Source organism: Phalacrocorax carbo, chromosome 1 (genome assembly GCF_963921805.1).
Source record: "Phalacrocorax carbo chromosome 1, bPhaCar2.1, whole genome shotgun sequence".
Classification (NCBI taxonomy): Eukaryota; Metazoa; Chordata; class Aves; order Suliformes; family Phalacrocoracidae; genus Phalacrocorax; species Phalacrocorax carbo.
The window spans coordinates 70,826,889-70,850,763 of record NC_087513.1 but is presented as its reverse complement, the minus strand read 5'-3'; the positions used below and the strand labels follow the sequence as shown (position 1 = coordinate 70,850,763).

Here is a 23,875-nt window from a genome sequence, read left to right as displayed (position 1 = left end):
GCCCTAGATGAAAGCAGGCATGAACAGTACCTGCAGAAAGCAATGGTTAGCTGCCCTTGCTGAAGGACATCCTGCAGGCATGAAACTTGGTCTGGTAGCTGCTATTATGTGTTAAATTGAGCATTTCTCATATGCATAAGAGAAGCAAATTAAAGTGGTGATTCTGAAAAGCATGAAGTCTAGTCTTAGCTTGTGCTTTCACCACATCTGTTTTTTTCTGTCACTAGCCTTGTAACTCTTCTGATTAGTCAACTAGAGGTGTAGCAAGGCACATGGTGCCAGAAGCATCCCTCCAAACTTGTCTTTGCAGCATCTTCCTGCTTTCTCCCTTCCTGTCATCCAGCTTTGAGCTGTCTGTCTTTACTGTGGCTGCCTGCTCAACCTACCACCTTGGACCTGTGTTTATACCATCAGGCAGCAAACCCCAGGCACTTTTGTGCCTGTTTGGCAATGCTCTTCCCCAGAGCTTTTGCTCTGCCTTTCTAAGGTCGTTGAAATTGCAGCCCTGAGCTCAGCGGTCATTGAGTCAGCCTCTCAACCCATGCAAGTTAATGGGAATCCTGGTGCTAACTAGAAAGATTAGACCCATGTAAGTTTTTATTTACAGTGTCAAAATTGTTGCATTGCACTGTCAATCTGCCCGTGTCAATTATGCTTCACCCCCCGATATTTATCAGGAACCACAGCTGCTGCTATGATGGAGGGTGACACCTCTTACACATGCTTTAAAAGAGTAAGAGTAAAGCTGAATTAAATTTGCTAAAACATGAGAGAGACTGACCCTTCTAGAACATAAGCAGAGGTCTAGAGCCATTACTGCCTTTTAGCTAGAGGAACTGTTGTGCTGGACACTGAATTTCAGTCTTTTCAATTTCAATAAACTACCCCTGTAATAAAAACACTGACAACAACTGTCACTTGTCAGAGAAAATTAGGAGAAAAATTCAGTTCCAACCTGTCCAACTCAATTCATTGCCTAATGCTAATTTATACATTCCAGTATGGGTAGAAGTAACCTCTGCCTTGGTTGATAGGCTATCAAATAGCAACTCTTTTATTAATGGCTAGACCTCTGGTGAGCTGACACTATCACATTAGAGTAAGTATTTTTATAAACCTGTCTCCAAGATCTGACTGTCCCATTTTGAGAGCTATCCTTTAAAGAAGATTTGTTTTAAAAAAATAGACAAAATCCTTAATGGCAGGCAGAGGTACTGCCAGAAAAAGGGGTGGATTTTGAAACAGCAGTTATTTGGTGCAGCCAGTTTCTAGCTGCTTCAGTACATATATACTCTACATATGTCAATACAAATAATAGAGTTTTTCATCAGGCATTATGCAGTCCTACTACTTTGTATGTTAAGAATAAGCCAAGTGAATGCCAGGTGATTCAGCCAGAATTCACCTAAAACCACCTATAATTGCTGTAGAAGTGATTAAAAAAATAAATCAAGAAAGATCATATTGTTATATGAAGCTGTATATTGTCCTAGCATTGAGCATGTTAACTCATGTACTGATTGTGACCTGTGACTATCAGAACCAACACACCCATCTTAGTCACATGCAAAGACAATCAAAAGTAACAATGAAAATCATCCCCCTCCTGCTTTCTATGGCATTTATAAGGCTCAGTCAATTAGTTCCTTTCCCTAGCTTGTAACCCAAAATCAGGGTAAGTGAAATCACATGGGAACTAAGATACAGCCATCCCACCTAGTAACCCTGCTGCATAGTTCCCATGCTATGATTCACTTTGAATTGCTAGCACCCATGAGAACAGGTAAACTTTGCACTCTTTTAAGAGAACTAATTTGTACGAAAAGAGACTATTTTACATAGAAATGTTTATAGGAGCAAGAGTATATTTATCCTGATGTTTTCTATCTGATTGCAACATAAGGTCATATTTCTTAAAAAAAAAAAGGAAAAGATCATTTTCTATGTGAACAGTTAGATAAGACTAGCTTCATGCAACAGAAGATATATGTACCTTTTAGTCAAAAAAAAATCATCTCTCCTGTGTTGATTTGGGATTGGCTTAATTGGGCTTTGATGGAAAAGCTAAGCTGTTGCAAGTGATTTCTAGTTTGGATTTCTCTGGTTAATTCATCTAAATGAAGATCATTTTAGGTATCATAGATCAGAAGACGAGTCGTTCTTGGCATGCTACAAATCACAGCTGTTTTCATCCCTAACTGGACGTCTCTGAAAACTATAAGTTCTTTGGTGTTTCCATTCCTGCTTTAGACTCGTACCATGTTAAAAAAGAATATTTCAGAATTATTTTAGGGAGCGATCTATTGCTATTTAAATTTAAGCTTCAAAGCTTCTAGGCTCTGTGTGTGAATCACGGTTGCTTTAGAAACAAGCCAGAGAAGTAAACCAAAACTTGACAGCAACATTCAGAGTTTTGGGGGATTTTTTTGAGGTAATCTTGGAATCTATCTTTATCCATACTGGCTATATACTGTTGTGCACCTGTTTTGGGATATAGGAGTTCTCATATGCTAAATAGATCTGAAGAGGTAAAATTTGAGTAGTTATATGGACAGATGGAAACAAACAGCAGAGCAAGGTCTCAAAAAATGCCATCAGAGGCATTAAGAGCTCTATTTAGAGAAGCAAGCCTGATTTACCACTGCTTTGTAACATGTGTATCCGTTTGCATTTGTGCAAAATAAATGCAGAATGCTTCTCATTCTTAGTTGGGAGTATTTTGAACAGGTAGGTGTTAGTGATCTTAATGAGCTCCACAAAATGGAGAGACTGATCTGGGAAATCTGCAAACTTCTCTGTAGCTAAGGTAGCAGGACCATTATAAAGCACTCTAAATTTGGCTCTTCCTAATTTCTTTTCAAGCTGGGGATTGCTTTTGGTTGATATGAGAGAGCATATCATAACGGGCAGGGGCATAGATCATGCATTGTATCTGTGCCGCAGTATGTGGCTAGAGAAACAGTTCTGGTTTAAGTTGCTTTTGGATTGCTTTTTTTCCTTTGCTAATACATTCAACTTACTTTCTTTTAAAATTTGCTTTTCTAACTTAAATATAGTAGCATTATTTTTTTTATAATTAACATTACCTGAATTTCAACCAAAAATAACAAGAAATGTAGTAATGATATTGTTAACCTTAAAAAACCCCAACTTTATCTCTACTTGCAGTTTTTCACTTGCTGCCTAATTAAAGTATCAGATTATTTTGACCAAATTATTTTCTTGATCTATTGTTTGAATTCTGCTTTCCTGTGTATTTAAACTTTTATCTGTAATACACAGATAGAGTTGTGCATACTGTATTGGAGTCACGTAATTTAATAGGTAATATAATTCTGGGGAAAAATTGTTTTCACCCCCAAATAGACTAATGAAATAAACAGATTGAGTTCCTGAGCACTGCTAAATTGAAATGTTGATATAGCTCTTTGATTTTTTTTTTTTTTAATACTCTTTGATCCTATATATAATGTCACAAAAGTGACAGGTGCCCTAAAAAATTGTAGTAGTGAAGTGTGGAATTCAAAGCAAGAGTCTTACCAGTTTGCTAATTACAGTGGAGGGGAACAGAAGTATACCTGTAACACAAGCTGCTCTACTCAGTCGTACTCAAAAAAGACAAGCATGCCTGGTGCAAACAGAACAGAGATGGAAGAGAAGAAACCTTTGAACCACACGGCTGGCCAGGAGCGAAGACTGTCACCTGGGAGAAGTAACTGTGCTGGAAACCTCTGTCAATCTGAGAAGAAGCTCCAAGAGGCTATCTGTGTGCTGCTGGTGGAGCTGTGTGAGCGATTCACATTCTTTGGCATTGTCTGCAACATGATCCTCTTCTGCACTGTCAAACTTGGCTATCGCAACTACCAGGCAGCTATTGTCAATATGTGCTTTGTAGGCACCTCCATGTTGACGCCAGTACTGGCTGGCTGGCTTGCTGAAAGCCTTGTGGGGAGGATCAAGCTTGTGTGCATCTGCATGTTTCTACATTTCCTAGGTAGGTGATACCCTGGTGACTAATGTTTAGTAATTCTGTTGCAGAAATTTATTATTGAGCATTGTGTTTGAAATCTAAAAAATTTATCCAGCCTTGTGGCCACCTTCTTTAACAGCTAATTGCTTAGTTTCTCCTCTACAAAATGCACTGCAGTATCTTTGCCAATGTACTTTTGTGTCTTTGAACAAGGCTAAGGAACATTTGCATGTGCACCTTGTGGGTGGTTGATGCACAAACTTGACTCCACTAAAGTGGCTTAGCTTTTCAGAGCGCAGATGCTCAAGTCTTAAAATTGGTCCCTTTAACAAGTGTCTAAGGTTATCAGGTGTTTGGGGCAAACGTGAGGCTTTAGTTGGAGAGATAGTTTGAGAGAGCTTGGAAACTGTTTCCCAGCTGTTGGTACTAAGATTTTGTTGTATATTAAGGTATATGACTGTTGTACTGGGACAAGAGGGAAAGATGTATTTAGGCACATACCAGTATAAACAAACTTTGCCTTAAGAGAGAGGCTCTATCCTAATACCTGTATTGAGAGCCTGCTTTCTGTTAGTACATTCTGAATCTTCCCCACATGTTATTCTGGAGATATTTTACATAAAAACACTGTTCAAGCTAAGTACGACTGTTCTGTAGCAATTCATGCATCTCGCAACTGGTGGTTATTCTGTCAACATAAACCAAGCTGACAGAAATACTTCTTACTTGGCCCAGTTGTTGAGCATAAGCAAGTCTGATTTCCGCAATAGCCAGCTGCGTTATTTAGACATGCAAAAAAAAGTAAGAAAAAAATCCGAATCACTCCTGAAGTGTTCTTGTGCTGATTGCAAAACCATTTTGCAAGCAGCCTGGAAGAATGATTGCTGTTATGTTCCACTGTTTCTACCATGGGCTTCTGGTTTGGAATCTCCTGCCATTTGTCCTTTCAATGACTATCTTAAAGTAGAAGGCTGGTGACGCAAACAGAATTTCATGTATTTGGGTATTGTTTTAACCAGAACTTTTTTTTTTTTTTTGAGATAGATCATTAAATATTCCTGGCGTTAGGATTTGATGCACAGTTGTAGTCTTACTCATGGCTAACATTGGTGGTGTTGATACATTGATATATTTTGAGTTTAGTCTACAATTACAACTTGGAGAACCTGTAGCTGATTAAATCTGAAAGACTTGCTTTGCAGACTGGAGGTGGTAAACTCAATTCCTGGCAGTGCTTCTATAGGTAAAGTTTCTGAAAATTATGTCTTTTCCATGAAGCTGCAGCAGAAGAAAAGAGAATATTTTCCAGAAAGGTTTTGAGAATTTATTTGTTAAATTATGATTCTCATTACAATTCTGGCGTTTAAAGAAGTTACGAAAAAGGCTATACTCCATCATGTGGGGGTTGGTTTGTTGTTGCTGTTGTTGGTCAGTGGTTCATCAGGTGCAGTTACATGTTTTAACTGGGGCCCTCTGGGAAGTGGAGAGCTACTGCCCTCTATGCCCAGGCAATGGGGAGGGCCAGTGAGAGAAGCTGTTTCCAGACTGAGCTCTTCAGCTGATTGAAGAACCTGAACACTTACAAGCATTTTAGAGAAAGATTGCTTTCTCGGAGGCCCTTAGTGGTCTTGCCTCACCTATAGATATATGTATAGTGACATCCAGAAAGTTCTGCCTCTCTACAGAATTAAGAATCCCTGTCTTTGCATTCCTCTATTGTGTTATCTTTGATTTTTCATCTGTTCAACATAACTGCTTAAAAAATATTTAAGTCTTATTCATCACTCTGACTCTAATCCATTTCAAAAGACAATTTTCTTTCCAATTCCAGGCACAGCCCTGTTACCTGTTGTGGCATTCCCCTTTGAAGATATTTACATTGACAGACGACATATTCTTCATACGCTAACCAAAAGGGAGCAGAAAATAATATTCTACTTTGCACTACTCACAGCTAGTCTGGGAATAGGAGGCATAAGAGCTATAGTTTGTCCATTAAGTGCGTACAACCTTGAGGACTGTGGACCAAAGGAACTTCTTTCTTTTTTCAACTGGTTGGTAACTTAATGTCTGCTACACATCTGTTGGGGGGGTGATAGAGCATTGCCTTGAAATTCACTGCTGACTTACAAAGCAGATTCTATGGATGGTGGGTTTCATGTTTTGTTTTTAACTGCAAAATATTTAGGTTTTGGAAGAGTTTCCAAGAATTTCTGTAAAAACTTTTACTAAATTTTTCTTTTTGCTGGGACCAGTTGGTGATCATCTATTTTGGACTCTTACAGAAATCTTCAGCCAGAATTAGGATGAACTGATTTACCCAAATGCTCACAGACTTGATACCCTAGTTGGAATATGTTGTTCTAATATCATTTGGGTTTTTACCTTTAACATGGTTACACCTTTAGGATATTTTGCTGTTACTCCCTAAATAACAGTAGCAAAATCCAATTATATATTAGAATTTACATCAGAGTAAATATTTAGCAAGGACAGGTAGCAATAGAATCTGCGAATTTGTTGGCACCAGATAAACTGCTTGACATTTCTGTACCAGTTTGAATATTTTAAAGTTTTTAAGAAAACTTTGAGGAGAAATTGCTCCTAAAATGGTTCTTAAAATTCAAAACTTTTTCATATTAACTATTTGTCCCTCTCAGTGTGTCAGAGAGGTCATTTTTTATTATATTTACCACTTCTGTAGCAGCATACAGGGTGTTATATACATTCACCTGTACCTTTTGGTTAAACTGTGGAGTAGGGATCAAAGAAGTCACAGTGGGAACCTCCAGATTCCTGCTCTGAGGTGGGGTGAAGTAAGTCCTAAACTGCCCCCTTTTCTCTTCTTTCCCTGTACATGCACAGTTATTAGAATCAAAACTGAACACATTTGCATATTGACAATGCAGTGTTGAAGAATCACTTAAGATCTTAGTGAATCAGCGCTCTCTTCCTTTGGGAATGGCTTTCCTGGCTATTCTTTTTTCCTCCAATTATGTTAATATCAAAGAGTTTTGAATTAAATCCAAACTTCAATGAATAAGGCAGCTTTAGCAAAGGTGGATGAGACTGGTTCCTTAGAGCAGATTCTGCTCCTTGACCTGCCCACAGGAGAGAAGAAAAAAAAAATCCTTCTTTTTTACTCTATTCTGAGTTTTAATCCTTAATTAGCAACATCATTTTGATTAAATAAGACTCTGGGGGATTAAGACTAGAGAGCAATCAGTTGTTCTGAAAGATAGCTCTGGAGAATTTATTGTACTGTGGTCTTAGCCATTAAGAATTTTGTTTAATCAAAGTGACATTTCTCAGTGTTGATTACAAAGGAGACATAATACGAATAAAACGTTCCTTGGGGGGAATCCAAATGGGTCAGTTCTTGGGACTTTGGAAATATCAAGAAAGGCACATGTGCGATTAAAAAAAAAATTTACTTTTGGCAGTAGCATTGAAGGAGGGGCTATTTGATTGCAATCTTAAGATTTCAAAAATTCTTAGTGGTCTTAATCTCATTAAAACCTCTCAGAATATAATAATTTTCTCTTGGTAGGTGCTTGTCACAGGATTGGATTTTAAAATAATATAAAATGAGATGGTTGTATACTCTTGGTGAATGAGAGTGTGTTCTTAGCCAAGTTCTATTTAAACAATCAGAATTATTGGATTAAAGATTGGGTTAAAAGACCCTGTAATTACCTGTTGTCTAGTTCAATCCTGGAAGAAGATTGCTTTGCACATCTAGGGCCTGGTTCTAGCCCCTAGTATGGACTATGAGTCTGACCTTTTAAATAAACAGAATATACCAATGTTAAGTGAAGAAGGGAATTGGATTCTGCTGGACTAAGTTTCCCTAAGGACTTCAGCTTTCCTAAGGTGGAGGTTATGGACTGGTACTATTTTTGCAGCAGGAAAAGTAAATTCTGTCTATGGGGGCAGAGGATGAGAGCAAAGGGTACAATCCAGACTAGGGATGAGAGTTAGCAGTGTTGTGTCTTGTCTAACTGATCTGCTGTAAAAAAAAAAAAAGATGCAGAGAACATGGAACCAGTAGCCTTCCCCTTCCCCTTCCCCGCCCTTTGGGGTTCCGCTACCACTACCGCCTTGTCTTTGCAGAGAAGTCAATAGTGCTTCCGAAAAAAATTTACCACTTCCTACAAAGCTGTAGTACAGAAAAATATATAGCTTGGATACTGGTCCACACATGGAATATCTGGGTCTGAGTTTAGATAAATCAAAACTTAAATTGTGAGAGCTAAGCACGCTTAAAAAAATAAAAGCAAATAATACTTCAAGTGACAGGAAACCTAGTGACTCTACAAAATTAATCAAAAAAGTGACAAAATAAATTTTAGAATATTTTCATATTTTACTTGATCTCAGATTGTTTCAGTAGGTTCATCTCAATTGTTACATTAAGTAAAAACTTTCTGAATACTGTATAAACAGTTTGCTTAAATAAGAAGTCACCTGGATGTTACTTCTTTAAAGTTGACACAATGAATACATTTCTGTAAAATGTTATAATAAGATGATTAGGTCTTTATGGGTGTATCACAATACCATTTAGGTTTGTACCTGGACTACATTCTTGAAATGAACCTCCCTAGTTGTGATTTGTCTCTGATTGTGAGGAGACCTCGGAGTGCTGAAGCTCCAGGAATGAGCTGCTCCCTGCAAAACTGGACGTGATAGTCACTATGACATACTTAACTAATTCAGCTGTGCCTTACTGGGGTCTTTGAGACATTTTATGTAATGCAAGTCGAAATATTGCAGAATTAGGTACCTGTGGTATATGAATAGCCAGCGAGATGTGTTTCTGTTTGCGTAGGTTCTGATCTGCTGCTGTCAGTATGATATGAGCAAATCCCAAAATCCTGATGTGTGCGTGGAGGTTAGTTTATATTTCTTGTTTAGTCCATAGGGATCCTAAAATACATTGATTTTTTTTTTTCCTTCTCATTTCTGCAAGAGGACAGGAGCGTTACATTTCAGTCTTACAGTACTTTGCTATACGGTGGTGCAAAACAAAAGCACTCTCCTGCACTCGAGGGTTTTCGCTGGAGGTTCCTACTTCCAGTGGAACAGTTGTAGTAGTCATGAAGAGTGTCAGGACTTCAGGTAGCTCAGGCACGCTTCCTTAGAAAGTTTGGAAAACAGCTACTGGAACTATTAACTTAAAAATTGTCAGTCAGAAATTGTTTCAAAGCTTCTGCACAAATTCTAGCTGACCCAGTTGGTAACTGTATTTTTCTTTTTTTAATTCTTTCATTTAACTGGGTGTGTACAAGATTCCTCCAACTATACCTTCATCACAGAATAACATAATTCCAAAGTGCCTAGAGACTGCTTTCAGTGGAGGGGAGAAGTCCGTGATTCTGATGAGCATCATTTCCTGAAAATGTAAATTAATTAAAGGAAACAGTAATTGGTTTGGCACTTTGGACATACAACTAGTGGTATGCTATCTGCATCCAAGAGTATGTGATTTTCATTTGAATATCTTCCGTGCGTAGAAGGGGCTCAGCACTTCCTTGGGAAGCACCTCTAATGCCAAAAGTAGTCTCAGAGCAAATTATGTTGGGGAACCTCCTTATTAGGATATTTCCAAGAGCCAATAAGAATTCAAGCTGAGCCTTGCAACTAATGGAAAAGCCATCCCTTCTGATAAATCAAGTTCTAGTATTTCTTAAACAAGGGACATTAAGACATTTCTCTCTTACGCTTAAAGTAGGTGATTTGATTATATTGTATAAACAAAACTTATGTTGTCAGATATTAAATGTGTAAATGTTGATGTATTTAATTAGTTTGATCCACAAGAATATTTCTAGTACTAGACTGATAATTTGTTCTGCTCTACTGCCTCAGTACAGTTACTCTAATCATACACCTCTTGGAGCTGAGACGTCCAAGTGAAATTTGATGTTAATTGCTGTGTCAATGTATGCATGGTACTGATGCTGTCCATGTTTACTATACTTACCATGCCTTTCAATGTAGTGTTTTAATCTTCTTTAAAGGCCTTATGTTATTCAGCCTCTCCACTATTCTCTCTCTTGTCTGTGTGTACTAGGTTTTATTGGCTGATTAACTTAAATTCAGCAGTTGTCTTTGTCAGCATTTCTTATATCCAGCAGTCTGTGGCCAGGAACCTTGGTTTCCTTATCCCATTTGTGTCCGTGCTTATGGCTATGATCACAATACACATGGTGCGTGGTGAAATGATATACAAACCCAAAACAGGTAAGAGGCAACTATATCTTGGGAAACATGTTCAGAGATTATTTCCACAGAAGGGATCAACTTGCATATCTAGACAAGTTCTTCCACAGCACTGCCCTGCTTGATTGAGAGATACTTAGGTTTTGGTTCTACAAGGTCTGCGTGTAAGAGGCAACATCCATCCTCTGTAAAGATAGACTTGGAGATTCTGGATAGGCTGAAAAAGTGGAAAAAAGTCTCTGGTAAACTTGCGTACGTTTCCTGTCATGTCAAGACATGTGTCAAAGCATTTGCGTGTGCAGGAAGAGGTATCATATGCATGCTGCTGGTGGACTTCATTTTGCCAATTGGTTCAACCTATGCCCAATGTGGTTTAGTCCATTAAAGCAGGGTTTATGCCTAGGCTAAGGCACAAAGTGTGCTTGTTTTTTCTCCCTTAAGTCTGCACCATTGCTTCGCCTGAACTCTCACCTCAGCAGCCAAGCAGCATGGTTAGTCAGCTAAACAGGAATATGCGCTAGTAGCAAAGTTGTTACAGAATAGGTTTATCTTGCAGAGTGTCTGATGTTTATTGTTATTTCAACATGCTTATACAACATCAAGAAAAACTGTGGAGATATTTCAAAAAAGTAGTTCTTATGCTTCTGTGGCCTCACGAGTTCTTTAAAATGCTTTGATGGCAACTGCCCCTCTACATTGACCAAGCACAGAAATGTCAGTGGAGCCTAGGTGACTTAAATGTGGCTGTAAATGCCCAAACCTTGCTATTCTTTTTCCAATAGAACCCAGAAACTGAAAGCAAGTTGTCGTTTCAGTCTTTTTGTTATAAATATGAACTAAACAAAAATATACTAGCAGTGAGGGAATGAATGCATAAATCAAGTACCTGGGAATATCATAGTGAGGACCTCACTAGAGAGGTTTATTCAAAACAAATACAGCCAAAGAAATGTGTGTCCGTCCCGCACCACCACCACCACCCCCCCCCAATGCCCCAAAAATGTCACAATAATACGTGACTGAGGTGTCCAAAGGCTAGCATCAAATTGGCTCGCTTCTTATGGAGAATGGTGGCCAGCTGGCTTGCCAGGGCTCACTACAGGTTTTACAACCTGTGAAGGTAAAAAGATTTATTAGTATCCATCCCCAAGATGGACTATTTCATATGGACTAAATATGTTGTTTACTGTCTAACTAGTTTAATTCTACTAAGTGGAATAACATACATTTGAAGACTATCTCTATCTTGGCCATCAACAAAACTAGCAGATTTTTTTGTGGTTTCAAATGTTGTTCTCTGTGAGCGTTGTTTGATTTATCATATATTTTCCAAGTCTTTACAGAATGCCAATGTCTAATATCTGCAAAGTTTTTTATATATATAATTTATAATATACTTTGTACCTTCCACTGAAATTATGAAATTGGAAGTTCTTCAGAAGTGTACTTCGAATCCATAGGTGACCTCAAATGATTTGTATATATGCTGCCTTTTTTAATTTTAAGGTAACTCTTCAAATATGGATCATGCATTCAATTATGTTTAGCTGTCAAGCATGGACTTAATTTGCATTTCTTCCCACTGCTATAATTTTGAGGACTGGCAGGTGACCAGAGATGAGGAAAAAATGTCTATCTCCCATCTAGGGTGCAATTGTAGACTTTTTGTAATTAAGTAGCATAGATATTCATGATAAGATCAAGGTCAAAGTAGCAGAACATTACAGCCAAGGACTGAAATATAAAGGAGAAGGAAAATTGCCTTCTGAAAGTTGCAATTTAACGTCAATTTAGATAGATTTTATTTTTTAAGAAATCATTGGAAATACAAGTATAGAGTATATGATGTTGGTCTACACAGTGTATACGGATATAAATATTTATGCTTTTAAACATGTCTTTTACTAGCTGGTCAGATCTGTAATCTGAAGAATTCACCACTACGGAGTTCTGTGGGGTTTACCTGTTTTCTTATAAAGTATCTTGCATTCCCAAGCTGGAAGCTAACAGTTTTATCCTCATTTTAGTTCCATTGCCTCTGAGTCTGAGAACCAATTTAGCAATTCCTGAACCCAGTAACCAGTGGGCAGGTTTTAATATGCCAAATACTAGACTGGAAACCTCTCCCACAGGATGTTACCTGGAAGTTCTGAGATAATATTTCTGGCTTTGAAATGCATCAGTGAAAATTCTTTTATTGCACCAGCCCTCTTTTCAGCTCTTTTTCCTTCTCACTTCACTACTACCCTCCCCTTGCTGGACTTTAGCAGGTATGCAATATTTCATTACTGTCTTGAATTAAAAACTAACTTCAGTCAATAGAAAGCAAAAGCAAAGCAAAGTAATACTTTACTTGCTCAACCACAGTAACAAATTGTTGTGGTGTGTCAAGTAACTGGTAGCAAAAGGCACTTTTCTCTGTGGATGTTGGGCTGGATTACTTTTGTAACAATTAAGTCATGAATCAATTGACTTCCAAAAAAGAAGGGTTTAGACCAAATCCAGACTGTTACTGCCCTCCCCCTCCCCAAAAAGACATGAAGGTGAATATACCAGGTTGTATTTTTCCTCCCAAAGTGATTTGTCTTGCCTTGTTTATTTTGGCAGCAAGTAAAAATACACCAATGTGTCTGATTGTTTGCAGACAGTTCCCTGTTGACGACTTTTGGGGTAATTGCTAGTGCACTGAAAATGTGCTACATCCGATATCGCTACTTTAGTGGAGGTGTGACAAACTGGCTAGATCACGCCAAGGAAAACTATGGTGGTCGGTACAGTGAGACTCAGGTGGAAAGCACAAAGTCGCTTGCCAGGCTCTTCCCATTGTTTGCTTTCCAAATTCTATACAGAACGTGTATTATGCAGGTGGGTACACAGCTTTTAAACAAAAAATCTTGAAAAATACTGTGACGTGTTTACCACTGTGCTTCTAGGCATGTTTGTTTAACTGTTGCTTTACCAGCAGATCAACCTTGCAGAGTAGTTTTAATTATCTGAGAATATACTTTGTTACATCCTCTCATCTCATCAAATAGGACTCAGGACTCGTGAAGGAACTTGTTTGTAGTGCTACAGTCATGTGTTCCTCACACTGGTGTGTTACAATTATCAGACTGAGGCTCAGCATTCTTTTGAAAAAATTTTCTAATTTCTTAAATGTTCACTCACTTTTTGGGAGAGGTGGAAAATCTTTATTTGCTCTTTTGTTGCATATTTCCCTTACTCTTTTGGCGGGATTGCGTGGGTAGTGTACCTACACTGGAAATGGGTGGGTTTCCATTTGTGGAAAGAAACAGTCCTTTCACGGCCTCTCAGTCAGGCTACATGGTATGTTATATAAATGTAAATGTGTCAAGAAGCTACTTAATCTGACATGATTCCTTCAGATTAATTTCTGTCTGGATGATCCTGGCTAAGCAGGAGTTTTGAGGTAGCTTACCCCATGGCAACTGGCATAACAAATTTATGACCTGTCTTAGAAATTCATTTTTACTTATTTGTGTTAAAATGCTGCTCAGGGAAATTTTTACAAATATGTAATGTATACTGCTTTATTGACACTCCCTCTCGCCATCATTCTACATTCCCATCCATTTGCCTCATTCTTTCTCCTCTTCCCTCCTGGCCCTTCCGAAAGAACAAAAAAATCCCAAGCAAAATAAAAAACCCACTCTAAACCAACAATTGCACACATATGACTGAGGCTGTGCATTAGCGATCAGATGGGAATGAACCAGGTATCATTAATCAGAGTTGTAATAATCAGGTATATATCTAGAAAAGATGAAAGTATTTGCACTGCTGAAAGAGATGACTTATTGGAAATTCTGCTGAAGCAATAAGTTTAAGGCTCTTTCTTAGACTAGGCAATAGAACAGTGTCTTTTTTTAAAAAGATTAATAGTATTTTCTCCATATTATTAAGCTAACAGCTTTCAGTGCCTGTGATTCATGTTGATGATATTTTAATTCCTATTAAGAAGTCAATTCTGATTTGCAATAGGCAGTGGAAAAGAGGAACCAACAAAATTTGGCTAAATTCTGATCTTTCATAGTTCTGTTGCCATTTATTCACCCTTTTACAATTTATATCTTCTTTTGGAGCTGAAATGTAGGTGAAAAATATTTTTATTAAGAGCTAGCATTTGAGTAAATCTTTAGCACTGAACAGACTCCTAGTGAGTAGAGTTGAGTATAATCATTGATAAGAAACCCTAGCTGAGCTCAGTTACTAATTATCCATTAATTTTCAGGCAGCTATTCAGTAATATTCTACCTGGATTTGTCATTGCCAGTTAAGTTGAAGAGCCATGCAGAATACTGCAGGAATCCAGAACTCTCTAAAAACAGAAATAAAGAAAACAGTTCTACATCCAGCTCTGTCATGACTGTACTTTGTGAACTGCTCAAGTTACCTCTTTTGCCTTTCCCAACAGTCTGTAAAATGGGGTGGACTATAACTCCTAGCTGCACGTGAAATTGCAAAATTGCAATGCCTAATTAATCAAGCTTCCTCAAAACAAACAAACAAACAAAAAAAAAACCACACAAAAAACAACCTGAAAAATCTGTTGGTAGAAGCCATTGCAGTTTGTCTGGGTTCTGTTGGTTTGTTTTGTTTTTAAACAAACTCAACAGATCTTCTGCAGAGCCTCACACAAGCGGAAGAAATTATTTGTTCTTGAAGTGAGAGACAGTCTTAAAAATCTACTTAATTTCATACCCTGATGACTGCTGGTGGTGGGTTGCTCATCTGATTATTTGTTTTCTTACAGTTTTGATTCTCAGAAGTAAAAAGAAGCCCTTTATATGGCAGCTGTCAGTCACATTAAGCTGGTTCGAAGACTGTGGCGAAATCTTCCTTCCCTGTAGCTTTTAAAGCCATGTGCTGGCAAGAATGTCTTAAAAATTCCTCTCCACCTTGAGCACACAATCAGAAGTTTAAAATAACTCTGCGTCCTGCTATTCTAAAATTCTGTTCAGTTAGGCACTGTCTATGAAGAAGTAGTGTCTAAAGTATTGGGCAGAACCATTTAGTAATTGGCAGATAGCTCTAACTAGGAATGATCAAATAAGTTAACGGGCTGCTGCTTAGATTTGTTAAACTGAGGAGCAAATGAAATAGAAGGAAGATGTTACCTTCTGGCAGAGAATGAGAATGTCACTATCTGAAAGGCTTTCATCATGAATGATTTTGGCCAGAAGGTATTTGGTTTACTGTGACTTTTTCAGAAGTAAAAGAGTTGGAGAATTTTCCAAATACAGTAAAAAGTCTTATTCATGAAAGGTAACTGGTATACTAGGGTGGGGTTTTTTTACGTTTAAAAGGGAGTTTTTATTTTTCAATACAGATTCCTTCAGGCTATTATCTCCAAACCATGAATTCCAACCTGAACTTCAGTGGATTTGTCTTGCCAGTTGCAGCAATGAATGTGATAAGCATTGTGCCACTACTGATTCTTGTTCCTATTTTGGAGTGCATTAACTCACGTCTTTTTAGTTCCAAGGACACTGGATATTCTCCAGCAATTTACATTGGTATGTATAAAGTTAATGTGTTTATAGAGTTTTGATATGTATTGTGTTTTTGAAAGAGAAACTGCAGAAGGTGAAGGATGATCCTATACAATTATTTCTGACTATAAATATTAAGATGGACTTGTTTTGGGGTGACTCTGAGGTGAATATGTTTCAAACAAATTTTTGAAAAGACTGTCCTGAAAAAATATATTAGCTATAAAGAAAAAATTGATAGCTTTTGTTTAGGACAAAGATTGAGGCTTTTCTGATGAATAAAAAATTTTGAGACACACAAATAACTAGGAGTCATCTTACAGAACTGGTGAGAGAAATGGTACTAACCATTTAGGCTTGAGACTTGCTCTAACTTGGTTCTCTTCTATGTGTTTGTCTATCCATTAACTGTTGGGAAGTTAATTTACTTTGGAGGTCTTTTTTGGGGATGGGAAGGTCCTTCAATTGTTGTCTAATACTGGAGAGATGTTCTGTTGCTCAAAATTATGAGTTTGGATTTAAATAATTAGATTATGAATGAAGGCTTTGTTTTTCTTACATTTTTATGCTATAACTGTATCACCATCAGGACTCCAGCTTGTAAGAGTGAAATTGTATTACCACTAGTACAGTTCATTCCAGTTTCACTTCAAGTGAAATAAAAGTGTCTAGTCTAATTCTGTGTCTGCAATAGGTGTTTTTAGAACTGGTGAGCAAAAAAAAAAAATAAAATGCAGACAACTATGTAAAATAATTGATGCATATCACTGGACTTCTGTTCCCATGGAGCTGGCTGAACATTTCTCCAGGTTACTTGGAGAGGTACAGCTTTCCTCTCTAGCACTAGAATTTTCATTTGAATATTTGGTGTGGGATAATTGTCCAGGTGACTATTAATCTTAATTATTAAAATCCTAAACTGAAACATACCTTCCTGTACACTCACTTAAAGCAAAGAGGCATCTACAGAGGTGAAGTATTATCTCTTTCTCACAGAGGTGGTACAAAGAAGTCTCCTTTATTGTGAGTCCCATCGTTTTCAACAGTAAGTGTTGTAAACTCAGGCTTGCAGATTGGCGCTCATTTTGGAGAAACTATATCCTAGAAGTAATGATGGCTGTAGTAAGGGTTGGGCCTCCTTCTGTTTTGGGTGAGGGGGGTTTGTTAGTTTTTTGTTAATTACCCCCTACCCCCAAAACTCTTATGTTCTGTGATCTGGAGGGACCCTCTGCAACCCATTTCTGATATAAGGTACATCTAGTACCACCAGAAAAGCCATTCTGTATTCACTTAAAACTATTCCCTTTCATAGATGCTATCATAAAACTTCCTACATTTTTTTTTAATCTTCCAGCCTGCATTACAAACCTCAGACAAAAATATTTATAAACGACTATTTTCTCAGTGTGCTACTATTAATTCAGTGCCCCATGGCAAGCAGCACAGTGAGTACTGACACACAGAGAAGTATTAATCTGACTAAATTAGCCTAATTAAGAGTGTTATTAAGTTTTATACAAACCAGATGCATATAACGCAGCAGGTTGCAATTACCCTAGTTTTTAAAATAACATCTGCATTAAAACACAAAAAGCACATTCAGATAATAATTTTCCTTAAAACCATGGAAATTTCAAGTTAGTATTAATGTTCTGTCCTGTTATGTTGAACAGCAGTAAAATATATGCAGTGGTTTATTCTTAATAGCTTCATTTATTAAAATAGCCTCCTGTTAGGGGTGATAAATTACCTGAGGCATAAAAATACCTGTGAGTACAGGCGATGGCTTTAGATATCCAAGTATATGACTGCACCTGCAAATAAGGTAGTCCTCTAAGTGCTAATATTTTTGCCAACAGTTAATTAGGTTCACAATTATTTTCAGGAACAAAATGGAAAGTATAAATAGGCTGTTGGTGTTAAGCCAGCCTATAACTATATTTTAATTCAAGTCTTGTAGGAGGAAGAAATAGAAATAGTTTTCTGGAAATTTTCAATTTGTTAAGAATAACACTTTTCAAGGACAAACTATATAGACAATATTGAACTGAAATATCTGATTGCTCTGTAATAAGGATCTACATGAAAACTAATCTGTGTTACTTTGTCTGTAGTTGTTGGTTTATTTGTAAATTAGGTATGATCTAAAAAAAAACATTAAAATCTTAAAGTGAATTTAGATTGTGTCCCAAATATATTGAGGATCTAGATCTCTTTATGAAAAACATGGGTATTTTGTGAACTTAGAGGTTTTTCCAATTTCATAGCGCTTTTTTAAACATATTTTATGCCACTTAATTTAGTCAATACTATAGAAGATTCAGCAGAGAACTGAAGGTGTGCATCTGCTGGGTAGTTGTCCATCAGCTGCAGACAGAAGGCTCTAGCTGAAGTACCTGAGCCAAAGAAGCTCTTGCTCTAATATTCTTAGTGCCTGAGACTAGCTCTCCATACAGTACACAAAAGCAAGCCCCCAGTCCAATGTCTATTTTGGGTGACTTAGGAGTTGGTGATGAGCATTTCACCCTAAAAGATGATCCAGTTTGAAGAAGTATTAATTTCAGGAAAGCTTTTTGAGCTGTTTTACTCAAGATATGAGATTAGGTAATCACAAAGGTCCAATACAACCTTAGTCTCTAGGCAATATAAACTACCTTGTCCTAGAATCAGCCCCGAGTGTTCCTAAACCAGCATGTTCTCCTGTAAAACCAAAGCCTCAGGTGATCATTCCAAACTCTGTTTTAAAGAGGACTAAAGAGAGAAGTGGTAGGAGGAAAACGAGGTCTCCACATCTGTTTCTTCCTCTGCCACATAATGGCTTGAAATAAATATTACAATTGTTGGGCATTCAGAGGTTACTTTTTCTGAAATGTTTTGGCTTTTAGTAAGTAAAATGCTTAAAATATAGCACTGTGTGGTGGTAATATGCTGCTTGAAGTTTCTTTAGTACTAACATAACCTTTCACTAGAAGACCTCTTGCTTTGGTAGATTACAAGAAGCTCCTTGAAAGCTTACTACCTGGCCTTGATAAGGTGCATTGGCTAGAAAATGCTGTTCAATTCACGCTCATCAACAATTTTCAAGCAATTCAAATGAAATTCAAAAATTTCATTGATGTTCTTTATTAAGCACTAGAGGGGCTTTAATAGCAAAGAAAGCTTCCAGGCCTTTAGGTTAGGTGGAAGGGATGGTGTTTAAAGTTCTGAAAATGCAGGAAACCTGTGCTGGTGTGGAAGGGTGTGGGAGTTTGCTGCTGAGAGAAGAAACACAAGTGCATGCAAAAACATAATAAGGCTGAGGCCATTTAGCTCTATGAGTTTTCTGCCTGTTCTGTCCTGGCACCCAAAGAGACAAACTCTATATGTATTATAAATATAAAATGAAACAAAAGCCTTTGAAAGTTGACATCCAAATCTAGTAAGTGTAACAATTTCCAGTCATGAAGTGAGATGCGGGGAAGCAGTGCATGGTCCAGGTATTTGAGTCAAAGCTGTCAAAAGAAACCAAATTCTCACACCTGTACTTACATTACAGCTTAGAAGTGCTGAGCAATCACAAGCTTAGTCAAAATCAATGGGAATGATTGGGAAGTATAAATGTTTCAGGTTCAGGAGACTTAGTTGAAAACTTTGCATTCTTTGTGTTTTTCTTTTTTGAGAGGCTACAACCATTTCATACTGTCAGCATCAAGAAATATAAAATACTACATTTAAATAGTATCCTCTATGCAATGTGTGGTGAAGTGTGCAGTATTTAAAATACATGTGAGTTTATTAGAAGATTTTTCTTGCATTATGAGGCTAAACATACAGGGTTTTTTTTTTCCCAACCTGTGTGCTTGTGCAGTGCTTGTACTTGTGCCTTACCACTGAGACAGGCAGTAAGACTCCATGCATTGCATGTGCAGTAATATTTTGAAATGTATTATGGATCATGCAGTGATACTTCTTCAGGACAACTGAAGAAAGCAGAAGGCAACTGTAGTCCAATAGTGTATGTGTACACACTTAGAAAGCTGGAGACGATCTCTTCAGTAATGCAGCTCATCTCATGCTAAAACATTAAACAGTCCAGCAAATGCGCTATCCAACAAACTTTCAAAAGTAGGTCAGGAGGACTCTGTAGTGGAGGGAAAGGGGCAAATGTAGGAATGCTTGATCTCCTGAGGTGTGATATGCACTGCTGATCTTTTTCTCATCTACCAAGGCCTGCAGCCTTAGAAGTCCAGTATTTCAACTCCCTGCACTATTTCTTTGTATATAGAAGACAAAGGGGTAAAACATATGGTGTATGTGTATATTTCAGAATCTTACTGCTGCTTGAATAGGAGCTTGGTAGTCTTTTTGCCACCCAATCTCTTGTGATATCTTGAAGGGCTCCCACCTTTTCTTTCTCTCCTCCTTTCTTACATCCCCAATCTTAAAAATAAATAAACTCTTCTTTGACTTTGTTATTCAGAAAAGTTTTTCTCTCATTTACTCTGCATCCCTAAATTCTTTCTGTGTTGAGCTGGTGACCCTTTCCCATGTATTTAGAGTTAGGCTTGTCCATGTTTATGTCCAGAGAGGACATACTGGGGAGGGGGAGGAAGAGGGGAAGCTTCTTTTGCATTGCCTGGGACTCTGCTTCATTCTAAATACATGATAATCCCATAACTACAACCTTGGTGAATGCCCTCTGTGCTCTTTACCCAGTTGTAGGTCAGTTATCTGCTGCACTTTCAGTGATGATTGCTGGCTTCTCTGAAATACACCGAAAGCACTTCCCTCCGGTGGAGCAGACGCTTTCCGAGGAGGTTCTCCTGGTCTCCTCCATGCCTTGCTTCCACTTAGCTCCTCAGTACATCCTCCTTGGAGTGGCTGAAGCTTTGGTAACTCCGTCCTGTAAGTAAAATCTAATAAGCTAAAGTGAGAATGTCCTGATTTGCAGACAATTATATCAGCTTCCTAAAAATAATTGCTGTCATCTGATATTTTATCCCTGGCTCTCTTCCACGGGCTTAATGAGCAGATCTGTGCTTTACCTGCTTCAGAGTGGCATAATTTGTCTTGCTGGCTCAGTGAGCAATGACGTTGTTCCAGATTAACTGTAAGGTGACACAGCCTGGTCAGGTCCACTGTTTGGCAGGGGGATGATCGGTGTGGTGGGACTCTAGGCTTGAATGTGTGGCTGGTCTTGAAGCTGAACCTGCTTTAGGCAAGGGCTGGACTGGATGAGCTCCTGAGGTCCCTTTTGACCTGAAATCTTCTGTGATGATTTCCTTAAGAAGGGAAAAATACACATATGACAGCTGAGCTCTGGTTATGATCTATGAGCACTTTTTAGGCCACAGTCAAAGCAAGGTGAAACAATTTCACTTAACCCTTTTCATTTGTGGACCCAGCTAATAGAATTATTATGTGTTTTTCACTGATGCAGGGCATATGCAGGAGGGTAACACAATTCAACTGACAGGCTATCCTGGAGATTATTGTAGGCAGATGCAAGATTTTTGTTTGTGCTCCAGTTGGGAGTCATGCGAATATGCCTGCACAGAGCATCATGCCTTAGCTTGTGGCATGGAGCCAGAGATACGCACTCCTGTTTTGTGGAGCACAGGCAGAGCTTAGCTCACTGCTGCCATCTGTAAATTATGTAGATAGTCTTGATTGTGAGTCTGAACCTCCTCACCCTTCCATAATTTACCTTTCCACATCTTCACTGACATTCCTGAGGCTTATTTTCTTCTGAGGAGCATACAGAGTGCTTACCAGTGTTTTACCCTGCAGAGCTTAAAAAAAGAGTATTACAAAAATAATCTAATCAACATTCACTTAAAGAGACACAAGTAAAGTAATTGACTAGCTGATCTCTGCAGGCATTTAATTCTACAGGTTGAGTGTCTATTGTTCCAGTACAACCCCAGAAATGTTCAGATTTTTATTTAAGAGAAGAGAATAACTTTAGTGTCTCAGCTTCATTCTTACACTCTAAGACTACTGAAAGCTGTGGGTCACGGTCTGTCACTAAAAAGGTAATTTTCCCTAGTTTTAAATACTTAGCACTTTCATAATGCCTCTTCATCCGATAAGCTCTCAAGTACTTAACTGAGACAGGTTTCTAGGCAGGTAATGTGGTTTCTAGGTTACAGGCTAAGTGTAACTGGAAACTGTGACCTTCTCTGTTTAGCTTAACAAAAACAAAGGTTAGGAGGTGGCTTGTTTATAGTCTTCTCATGCAGAAGCACGAGAAGAATATTGCTGGTAGAATAAGGCTTTTTAATCTAGCACAGTGGGACACAACAGAAGTCCAATAACTGGAAGATGACGTTGGCCTTTAGAAAAGAACTAAAGCTCTGTCTTGGGCGGGGGAGTGGGGGAGTGCAGGGGGTGGCAAAGGGGTGTTGGGGGTTTTTGGAGTTCTTCTGGTTGGTTGTTTTTTTTTAAATCTTTTTAAAAGATTGTCATTAGAATTTCTTAGGAAGAAAAGTGTCTTCCACATTTAAATAAAGATTAAGCATCTTGCTAAGAGCTGCAGTTAGAGGTGTGATTCAAGAACCCAGACAAATGGGACTAAGTCTGAATTTGAGACTTGCATGTAGAAAACTAAAGGTACTAATAGTACATTACCGCTGGAGCTGATGGGGACACAGGCCTCCTTTTACTTGCCCACACGTAGGAGTCTGGCACCATTTGTCATGGAGTATCTAGGCTATGCGTGCGAGGCAAGCAGGCTCTTTACGGTACCTGTGTGGCCTCCAGCTGCTGCTGGAGAAGAGCGTCATGTTCCCATAGGTCTTGCACCTTATCGGACAGCCCCATGCAGATGGCTGAGATGCACTAGAGCATTTCAGGCAGCACTGGGCATCTGTATTCAGGCTATTGAACTGAGCTCTGGGTTTCTACTTCAATTTGAACTGAATTGCTGTTCAGGAACCATTCAGTGGATCTCCATGGATAGTAATGACAGCCTAGACACTTAAATAGTTGTTTCATCTTTCCTGACATTTTACTGCCTTAGTTATGCAGAAGGTCAAATTCAATTATCATAATAATTTACTTGACCTGAAAGTACGTGATCCAAGTTGAAGACAGAAATGTTCACACTTGTAATTAGAGGGAAGAGAGGAGATATCTCATTTCTGAAGTGCTTGGTTAGAGGAGCTAGATTTGGCATATTGAACTCTTTATCTGCATTTGAGCCCTGATACTTACAGTTGTGTTTATACAATCTTTTTCGTTATCTTGTTGATAGGAGTTTTATATAATCATCTGCTTCAGGTGGCATGAGCATCTCTTAAAATAATATCAGCATTTAATGTTTCTCTATCACTGAGGTAGTCTTTAAAAAATAAAATTAAAAAATGATAAAATAATTGCTCTCCTCTACAGTGTTAGAATGCAAGATCTCATAGGTTTCTGACAGCTTGAATTTGTAAGCCTAGCTTGGTTCATACTAGGAAATTACTATTCTAAAGCCCAATGATTTAAAAAAAAAAAAAAAAAACAACAAAAAACCAACACAAAAAACAACCAAACACACACTCGCCTCCACCCCCTGAAAACAAACAAACAAAAAAACCCAACCAAACAAAAAACCCTCCACAAAATCCCCCCAAAATAGCACTACAGAAAAACAACCCAAATCAACTTGGTTCTGTGGGGCAATATTAGTAGGTATTTGCCCCCACAGGGCATGGGATTTCTGGTGATGGGTAGCCAGCCTGCTGGCCACAGCAGCTGTGTTACACTGCCAGTGTCCAAGCCATCTGGTGCACTGTAACGGCTTTGCCCTACAAAGGGTTAGAAGATTTGAAGTGTTTGAAGTGCTGCAAGAGTATCATCTGCCCATCAACATGTCTCAAAGCACTTAGAAATGGGAAGCTTGGTAAGAAACAGCTCTGTTAGCTAAAGAATATATGGGGGATCACTTCACCCACCGATGAAATGCAATAGTCTCCAGGGTGAAATGCAGCAGCTGTTTAATAGGTCACAGCAGCACTGTGGGAGAAAAGAGGAACAGAGTATGCAACTGAAACAGTGGGGTAATTTAGGTAAGTAGGATGCAATTACCCACGTGGAATTTGGCCAAGATGCATGTTTTGCACCCCTGCTTTTAAAAGGGAGGAATAACCAAAAACTTTTTAGGCTCTTAGCAATTCAAATTAGCTAGGACACTGACTGTACA

General features: G+C 38.2%; 1 protein-coding gene across 3 annotated transcripts in view; it reads left to right on the top strand.

Moving 5' to 3' along the window:
- SLC15A5 (solute carrier family 15 member 5) overlaps window positions 1-23,875 on the top strand; it is a 63,805-nt gene that overhangs the window by 26,130 nt on the left and 13,800 nt on the right. For all 3 annotated transcript variants that reach the window (XM_064459211.1, XM_009506128.2, XM_064459201.1), the window contains exons 5-10: window positions 3,558-3,994; window positions 5,802-6,024; window positions 10,047-10,216; window positions 12,840-13,060; window positions 15,546-15,732; window positions 20,404-20,592. In XM_064459211.1, the coding sequence (XP_064315281.1) occupies window positions 3,625-3,994; window positions 5,802-6,024; window positions 10,047-10,216; window positions 12,840-13,060; window positions 15,546-15,732; window positions 20,404-20,592 (1,360 nt within the window). In that variant the 5' untranslated portion in view covers window positions 3,558-3,624. The remainder of the gene's footprint in view (window positions 1-3,557; window positions 3,995-5,801; window positions 6,025-10,046; window positions 10,217-12,839; window positions 13,061-15,545; window positions 15,733-20,403; window positions 20,593-23,875) is intronic.